Source organism: Lepus europaeus, chromosome 13 (assembly GCF_033115175.1).
Source record: "Lepus europaeus isolate LE1 chromosome 13, mLepTim1.pri, whole genome shotgun sequence".
In the NCBI taxonomy this organism is placed as follows: domain Eukaryota; kingdom Metazoa; phylum Chordata; class Mammalia; order Lagomorpha; family Leporidae; genus Lepus; species Lepus europaeus.
Window position 1 is genome coordinate 25,886,093 of NC_084839.1, and position 9,381 is coordinate 25,895,473.

The 9,381-nt window shown below is 50.0% G+C and overlaps 1 protein-coding gene across 7 annotated transcripts in view; it reads left to right on the forward strand.

Annotated features, from left to right (window-relative positions):
* The window catches only part of CLIP4 (CAP-Gly domain containing linker protein family member 4), a 76,295-nt gene extending 67,947 nt beyond the window's left edge, over window positions 1–8,348 (forward strand). For 4 of the 7 annotated variants that reach the window (XM_062209190.1, XM_062209193.1, XM_062209191.1 and 1 more), the window contains one exon: window positions 745–2,863. In XM_062209190.1, coding sequence (XP_062065174.1) covers window positions 745–1,066 — 322 coding nt within the window. In that variant the 3' untranslated portion in view covers window positions 1,067–2,863. Of the gene's footprint in view, window positions 1–744; window positions 2,864–2,949; window positions 3,026–3,175; window positions 3,195–3,834 lie in introns of those variants that run through there. The other 3 variants (XM_062209194.1, XM_062209195.1, XM_062209196.1) reach the window with 3 other exon arrangements.
* Window positions 8,349–9,381: the final 1,033 nt, after the last annotated feature.

The window sequence follows — 9,381 nt, forward strand, 5'->3', positions numbered from 1 at the left end:
CAGGTCCCTGGGACTCAGTGTGGTCTGCTGCCTCCCAGGGTGCACATCAGTGGGAAGCTGGGGTTGGGAGGGGAACTGGGACTCAAGCCCAGGCTCGCCCAGGCTCGCCCAGGCAGCAGCGTCTCGACCGCCACACCAGACACCCCACTCCTATTATTTTAAAAAAGATGTGTTTATTTAACAGGGAGAGAGGGAGAGAGGGAAAGACACAGAAAGAGATCTTCCATCTGCTGGTTCACTCCCCAGGTGGCCACAACAGCTGGGGCTGGGCCAGGCCTAAAGCCAGGAGCCTGGAACTGTATCCAGGTCCTCCATATTGGTGGCAGGGGCCCAAGCACTTGGGCCATCTCCCCTTGCTTTGCACATTAGCAGGGAGCTGGATCAGAAGCAGAGTAGCTGGGGCTTGAACTGGCGCTGTGATATGGGATGCCAGGGTAACCCATTGTGCCACAACACTGGTCCCTCGCCGCCATGTTCTGTCAGTGTTATTTTACTGGAAGCACGTGTGTGCATTGCAACACATACATCCTTATAAATTGTCAGGGGAATCTTAAATCCATATCAGGACAGCACCGCGATAGCCGACAGCAAACACCACCTTTACATGTGCGAAGTATCTAATGGTTCCCTTTCGCCGATGAAGATGATGCCTCCCGAGCGCAGCCGTGGGGATGAGCGTGAGACCTCGTGCTGTGTGGCCCTCAGCCTGAGCCTTTTTCTTCCTCTCTCCCCCCGCCGGAACAGGTCCAAGACGGGTCTGCGCCGCAGCTGGAGCACGTCCACCTCCACGGGTGGCCTGGAAGGGAGCGTGAGGCTGCATGAGGGGTCCCAGGTCCTGCTCACGAGCTCCAACGAGATGTGCACGGTTAGGTACGTGGGCCCCACGGACTTTGCCTCTGGCATGTGGCTCGGCCTGGAGCTCCGAAGCGCCAGGGGCAAGAATGACGGAGCGGTGGGTGACAGGCGCTACTTCACCTGCAAGCCGAACCACGGCGTCCTGGTGAGGCCCAGCCGAGTGACCTACCGGGGCATAAACGGCTCAAAGCTTGTGGGTGAAAACTGTTGAACGAAGCTCCTCGAGCCCTCGGTGAGCTCCTAGACACACCGCGCACATATACGGCATACAATAAAGCGTCCACAGCAAATGGTTTACTTTACGTAGCCATTCTTGAAATCTTGACAGTACGCTGTAGTGACCTCCATACAGTCCATTAGAGCCATTCAAGAGACTTCTTTAAAAAGCCACGGGCGCGAACGCTGGGGATCGTGGTCAAAATAAGTCCTTGGGGAAGCTCTCGGTTCCGAGGAGCCGCGGGACTGACCAGAAAGTGTGTCCTTAGGTGAGCAGCGGCTGTGTGGCTTGGCTTGTCCTGGCCTGTTCCCAGTGGATTTCCCACGGCGCCATGATTGTGAGCAGCTTGGGAGTTTCCCTTTCTTCCTGTGCTTTGTTACTTCTAGGCACAGCCAGAGAAGCGTGGCTAGATGACTAGTGTATTTCTTATATTTTGGGGCGAAGCTCTTTGCCCTTTGGGCAGCGCCTCCTCTGGAGCTATGGCAGCACTCTGCAGCTGGACAGACCCCCGGGCCACGCGTGGAACCAGCAGTCTCTCCCACGAAGGGCTGCTGGTCTGGGGGCCGGCAGGGGCAGGAGTGGACCCTGGGTCTCCTGACCTGTGCCTCAGTGCCCTCTCCTCTCTGCAAAGCGTGGGCTCTCAGATGTTGCTCCTGTGGCTTGGCTGCCTCACGGGGATGAGCTGAAACGTGGCCCATGATTAAGGTTTATGAATTTTAGTCATCATTGGAATTTTTTGCACATCCCTGCTTAGCTTCTGTTTTTGGGTACATATGCCACCCCCCCCTCCCCCGGCCCCGCCACACACACAAAGCACTTTTAAAACACAATGCACTTTCATGTTTGTGGACGGTTTGCCGTCTTTTCCTCCTGGAATGTGAAAGATTATGAGAATGTGTTTAACCGAAGAGAGCAAGTCAAGATGTGTTAGGAGAAGTGTGTGACTCACTTACACGTTTCCGACTTGTGGGTTTTTGTTTGTTCGTTTGTTTTCTTTTACTCCCCAGAGCTGGTGTTGCGTTTGCTATGGTTACAGTTTGCGTATTTCCAGTTGTTTTAGTTACAAAGCTGCAGAATTGTATGATTTTATTTCCCTTCTGTGGCCCAAATTAACAAACAGCTTCATAAGCGTCTGAGGCAACAATGGAAAACATTTGTATTGTGGGCACACATTGAAATTGATGTCCTACAGGTGTAAAGGGGTATCACTTATTGTAAGTATTTAAACTACTACAGAAATACTGGAACGGTTTGCTTCCTAAGATTAAAAGTATCCTTTAGAATGGGGCTTGCTTTGTGCTTAGAAATAATATTGAACTATTTTGCAATGTACTATTTTAAACCTAACTTCTGTCACTTTGCTGCCTTTAAAAAAAAGTATGGTATTTAAAATATTGCTAGAGCTATTTTCCTGAAAGACGTTTGCAAAATAAGGCTGCTTTATAATCAAGGAATATTTTTATTGATTGAAGAAAATGATTGTACTGCAATTCAAAAAGTAAACTTATTTTACTATATAGATTATTTCTCCAAAATCTGTTTATATCTTAACATGAAATCCATTACCACGCTGAACTTGGGTGTCTATAATTCATTGTTAATTATAAAACACTCTAAGACAGTCATGCCAACACTGGATTTATTTTTGAAGTCGAAGAATTGTGTCTTTTAAACCCATACAACATGTTAAGCTTACAGGTTACATACAAATTGGGTGTTTTTACTTGTGTTTTGCTTACTGAGTGTCATTCAAAGTTCACTTGCGCATTAATAAAAAGGGAAGCTGTCTGGTTTTGGAATCTTGTTATTTATCTCACCTGCAACTCCCCTCCTCAGAGACTCAGGGGGCCTAAGCTTTGCGTTTTGTTTGTCCTCAGAGTACTGGCTTGGATTTGTCTCATCCTGTCCCTGTAGAATCTATAAAGGTTCATGCATTGTCCTCAACAAGTGAAGGTAGGTTTTTTTTTTTTTTTTAAGATTTATTTATTTATTTGAAAGAGTTACAGAGTGAGGGGAGACAGACAGAGAGAGAGAGAGAGAGAGAAAGGAGAGAGAGACAGAGAGAAAGGGATACTGACTTCCATCTGCTGGTTTACTCCCCAGTTGGCCGCAATGGCCGGAGCTGTGCTGATCTGAAGCCAAGAGCCAGGAGCTTCCTCCGGGTCTCCCATGTGGGTGCAGGGGCCCAAGGACTTGGGCCATCATCCACTGCGTTCCCAGGCCATAGCAGAGAGCTGGATTGGAAGTGGAGCAGCCAGGACTCAAACCGGCGCCCATATGGGATGCCGGCACTGCAGGCGGCAACTTTACCCACAGCACTGGCCCCTACATTTATTTTTAAATACAAATACAACGGCTAATAGAAAACTCGCACCAGCATACCTATTTTTAGCAGCAGTTTGCCGGTCTCCCTGGGCACAGAGGCCCTTATTTACAAATGCTGTCACACAGCGGCCAGGAGAAACCACGCTGGTTCCTGATGAGGGCTGGGTACAGGCTGGGCAAGTCTCAGCTTGCGGGCGTGACGCGATTGCGTCACAGGCGAGAGGTGCTGCCTTCGCACGGGCAGGCAGCGTTCTCCCTGCTGGAGTTTGGCTGCTGACCCTTTCCCAGGAGGGAGGGCGTCTGTGGCAGAAGGGAGCAGTGGCACACCTTGCTGACGTGGATCCATCTCCTTGTGCCTGATGCAAATGCTGCTGCTGGGATCCCCAGCCCTCCCCAGCAGGTTCGGGAGAGCCCTGCTTCCTCTCTCTTTTTCACAGGGTCTTCTAGTGACCAGCCTTGGCATCGGCTCTGTCAAATAGCATCCCGTGACAGCCGGGCGGCGCTGAAGAGGACCAGGGACGGATATTTGAAGTGTTCTAAGTGATGCTGTTCGCTAAAAATACAGCCGGTTCCCAAGGATCACTGGTGTCTTAATCTGGCTTAAGTCAGCCCTGGAATCCTGAGTGAACCCACAGACGCGAGCGTGTTACTCCCGCAGACACTGGCACGCACGCACACCCCAGCAGCTCCTCGCCAGGAGGAGTTTGATCTTAGGGCTGTTTTTCTAGTCCTAGTCGCTGAGAGGAATCAAACAGGGGAGCCTCAGAAATCTACCTTCGCCCTCCTGAACCGGACGGAGGAGGCGTTTCTAGAGCATAGACAGTGTACCCCTCCGAATGCCGTGTCCTCCCCAGTGTCCATGTCCTCCCCAGCCTGTGTCAGTCTCACAGAGGTTAGGTTCTCTCGGCTGCAGCCCAGCAGGCTTTTCTAGGTTTGCTCTCAGCAGAGCTCACCTACTGAAGACTGAACTCATGATTGTTTTGCACGTGACAGATCAGACTGGCGGGGCAACGAGTTGTGTTAAAGTCATATGCACAGACTCACGTCCTTTTTCATTCTTTCTCTAAGAGAACTTCTGAGATTCCACTGCAAACTCAGCCAGCTGTGTTACGACACTGGCCGCCCCTGCCAACTCTAAGGGTATAGGTGACCATCCAGTGTCTCTGGGGAAAACATTGTATGGTGGATTTTAAATTGAGTTTTAATAGTCATAATGTCTCAGATTGGTGGCAGGGGAAGTGGGTTTTGCACTGTAGGCAATGCCCAGGTAAGAGCATCATCAAAGAGCAAAGGGAGAAGTTACGGTCACTTTTATTGAACCTGCTAATAAAAATGGGTTTCCAATAAGAATTCCGATGGATTATACACATCCGTTAACAACACTGTCATTTCCTCAATTGCTCTCAGGTGTGACAAAGGGGAACCCTGGGGTGTGTTCTGCTTTGGTTTCTTATTTGTTAATGAAACAGCACGAGCTGCTCGCTGGTACATGCGGGGGCCGGGGGGAGCGCTTCCGTCTGTACAGTTACTTTATTTCTGAGGACCGAGAAATAATGCAGAATCAACTCCTCCCCACAGCTATCAGATGCAGGAAAATCACCTCCAGTTCTCACAGTGTTATCTTTGCGGGATGCCTGCATTTGCTGTCCTTTGGATTCCCTGTTCCTAGATAAGCCGAAAAGCTGTATGTTCACAAGAGGCTTCGCCAAATTGCCAGCCAGCGGCAGTGGCTAGCTCCCTGGTCTCCTGTTCTGTGGGGATTGGTAGAGAAGACTATGGATTCTCCCTGGTAATGGCACCTGGACACACTTGTGGAGGAGGGCCAGAATCACAGACACTTCCTGGTCCCCAGCATCGGGCGCGTTCTTGGCCTTGCTACTTTGCTTCGGCAGTGGATTCTGAGAGGTGCAAACTGACAACCAAGAGAGAGCGCATCAGATACATCGCCCGGAATGAGGTGGGGGAGAGAGGCTTCGTGGTTCTCCTGTGCCGTGAGCCTGCCCTGGTCTGAGTGGAGGCACCGAGGGTGCTGAATGGACCTGACCCGGTCCTGTTGCCAGGAAACCATCCCTTGCTAATCCCACTTTGCTGTGGGAACGACTTTGGGTTAAGGCCATCATTGGTCATGGCCATGGTTTTATGATTCGCTAAGGAGCTTTTCAAACAGAAAGGGTTAAACTGAACTGATGCTAAACTTTCTAGTGTACTTCTGCATACAGATTACATATAATTTGGCTCACTGGGATGTGCACTGGATTAATTGGCTTTGGCTCTAAATGAATTAAGAGCCGGGGTCAGGGGAACACTCCCCCCGCACCCCCTCCCCCCATATACACCCCAGTCACGTTCTGGGTGACGTCATACAGGCCACACACTTCCGAGGTGGAAGGGGACTTGGAGACCAAAGCCTTCATTTTCTACAGTGAGGACATGAGAGTCTCAGTAACTTGCCTGAGCCACTTCTGCTGTACCTGCAGCCTGATTCCTGGGTCTCAGCTCCTGCCCAGGCTGCTTGCTGTTTCCCAAGGAAGTGAAGAGTGCGGAACCATGCCGGCTGATGTCAGAAATCCTGCCAGCCTGCTATTTATCCGTGTTGGCAAAGGACCTCTCTTAAAACATACACGCGAGTAGTGGAGGGAGAGTTAACTCCCTGCTTGCCGAGGCTTCGAGGCTTAGTGTGGGTTAGTGTAGTAAGACCAGCTTTCCACTAGCGGTGGCTGCCGTGAGCCTGCCATGTGAGTGACGACGGTGGGGAGGGTACCCGTGGGTGGTACTCGCTGCAGAGTGCAGGGAAGGGAGGCTTGAGGGTGTGTCAAACGTTGGTACTTGCAGTCCAAGTGGGCTTAGACCGGTGGTGCCATCTAGCCGTGGGAAGGGTAGCCCGTTTGTTTCCCATTGGCCAAATGCTGGGGAGAGGGAAGTTGTCCGTTAATTTTGTGGTTGGAGTTCATTTAACTTCCTGCCCTTACCCTCCACTAGTGGGATGTAACTGTTCTTTTTTTTTTTTTTTTTTTAAGATTTATTTATTCATTTGAAAGGCAGAGTCACAGAGAGGCAGAGGCAGAGCGGTAGAGAGAGAGGTCTTCCATCTGCTGGTTCACTCCCCAGATGGCTGCAACAGCCGGAGCTGCGCCGATCCAAAGCCAGGAGTCAGGAGCTTCTTCCTGGTCTCCCACATGGGTTCAAGGGCCCAAGGACTTGGGCCATCTTCTACTGCTTTTTCAGGCCATAGCAGAGAGCTGGATTGGAAGTGGAGCAACCGGGACTCGAACCAGCGCTCATATGGGATGCCAGCAATGCAGCACTGCAGGTGGTGGCTTTACCCACTATGCCATAGCATGGGTCCCAAGGGACATAACTGTTCTTAAACCTTCCCAGTGTTTTCATGTTGCTGAGCTAGAGCTAAAAAATAGGGTTGTACTTGAGCAGCGCATTAAAAACTGTAACACCTACTCAAGATACCGAACGAAAATCCAACCCTGGTCGAGACCTTACTGTCTGTGCTCAGTAATTGTCGCCTATTGTAGGGTACTGGAATGCACGTTTTGTTTTGCATGTTCACACAGCCACAGGGAGCCATCTGCTGCAGTGAAGCTAGGAGTCAAATTGTGTGTCCTCTTGGGACCAACTGGGAAAAATATCAGTGTAAATAGACTGACAACACACTGCGCCCACTTTGATGAATCTCGTCATGTTTGGAGGAGTCTGAATTCACAGGTGTCATATTTTAGGTCTGCAGAGCTCATTATGAGTTTTCATGCTGCTGTTGCGGGAGAAAATGCATTAGGATAACCCAGTCATGACAGTTCCTTTGTGATGTGCCCTGTGAACTTGGAAGTGAAGGTCCCGCATTTTACAGCAGGAAGTCAATCTGTGGTTATATAATACAGCCATAGGGTGTACCAAGCACTGGATGGAGATGACGAAATGTAAAAAAAAAAAAAAAAAAAAAAAAAAAAAAATGAGTAAATGGCTTTTTGTTTCTGGTGCTTTTTAACACTTAGAATTTAGTTTTGCTAGAGTCTTTATTCTTTTGAGCTGGAAAGGGTCCCAGGAGGATTTTTGCTACTGTCATTAAGGCAGTGACAGATGAAGTAAAATGAGGCCATGGGAGACCTAAGAGGGTGACAAAGGAGCCACACACAGCTGAGCCTGGGCACCGATGTCCACACCCAGCGCACCTTCCCTCGGGCTACTGAGGTGAATGGGGGCTCCGTGGGCAGAGGGTGAAAGCACAGGAAAGAGAGCTGTTGTCCCCGCATCGAGGTACCAGCAAGTCAGACAACCCAAGGTAGCAGGGGCTCAGGGAACCCGGCCTTTTAACTACTGAGTAGAGCATACTCCTAAAACAATCAAGCTTATGCCTGCTGTTCGGATTCACTGGGATGGTGAGCTGCCACATGTTAACTGATCGTTTCCCACAAATGGACGCTTTCCCAGTGGAATCCGTGTGCACCTTTGATAGGCTTTTTATAGACATGGGATAGAAATGATCATAGTAGCGCGGCTTCATTCACAGCGCTTCTGCACACTTTACCTGTGAGTGGTCACCTTCTCGGCAGGAGCTTCTGGCAGAGTTGGTTAAGTCACTGGAGTCCGCAGCATCTATGTGAGCTGCTGGAGCCACACGGCTGGAGCAGCAGTTGAGTGGACATCAGCCGAGTTTGATACACAGACCCCTGAGGGCTATGCCGACTGAAATGAAAACACCTTGAGGTCATCATATCTCAGTGTGGAGTTGTTTATTTACTTATCCTTGGATACAGGCTTTTATGATTTGACTATCATTTACATGAAAATTGATACCAGTAAAGACGATTGGAGAATATCGACAAACCAATCTTAGTGGTAGTAAGGCACAACCTGAAAAATGTAATGGATTTGTAGTTTTGTGTTTTTTTTTTTTTTTTAATGGAAAGGGGTTAGATTTCCCTCTATGAATGACAATAAAGAGTTGGCCATTTAACCGTGTTCCATGCTCCCTGCTTAACTGGTTACCGATGTGACAAAGATGAGAGTGTCGTCACAGCTCCTCTGTCTGCATCTTTTAGGGGAGTGCGTCCCACAGGGAGACTCGAGTCCCTTGGTGGTTTGGGAGTTGGAATAGTGCTTGTGTCACTAGGGCAATACTGGGACGGCTATTCAGAGATCAGTTCACTGAAGAAACAGAGATGTTTCTTCTGCTTGTGTGTCTGATGAGAGCACTACCGGCCACCAAGGACATGAAGCAACACAGTCCCCAGGGTACCAGGGAATCTGCAGGTGCACAGAACTTCCAATCTAGGATAAGGCAACCGCCTCGGAGGAGTGAACCACTGTCTAGAGCCGGCTTACAACGTAGTGGCTCTCCTTCCTTCAAAGCGATGCTCTGGACCTAGGTGGAACTGAGAAGTTGGGCAGAAACACACACGTGTCGACACACACGTGTGCATGTGCACACAGCCCTTTTGCTTGGGAACGCTTAATACCTCGCGAGCGCTAAAAATGCTTTCTCCTAAAGAGAAAGACACCTTGGTACGGCGACCACCAGGAAAGAAATGGGCCATGAGAACAGTGGAGACGCAGAAAGAGAGAACCAAGTGGAAACGTGCCGGCAGAACAGCATTGCCTAAACATGCGTGTGTAAAATCTGACCGATTCCTGACTTGGTTAGGTGGAATACATTTCATCGGGGAAAACCGAGCTCGGCACTCCCACTGTGACGCATCAGTCCACCTGGACTCTCCATGCTGTCCTGGGTTTCCTGCTGCATTGCCACCTAGAGGAAAACCTCTTCATTGTGTGTGCCATAGCCTACCAGTGATGCTGTGACCGTTTTCAGCAGATCTGTCCCCCCCCCCCCCCCCGGGGGGCATGGCGGGATCCCAGGATCAAGGGAGCGAAACCTCAGGTGAATGGTGGAAGGAGGAGCCTGCACTTGAGCCTCCCCTGAGGAGCACTGGGGGCTGTGGTCCCCAGAGACCTTTCAGATGGTTGCTCCAGTT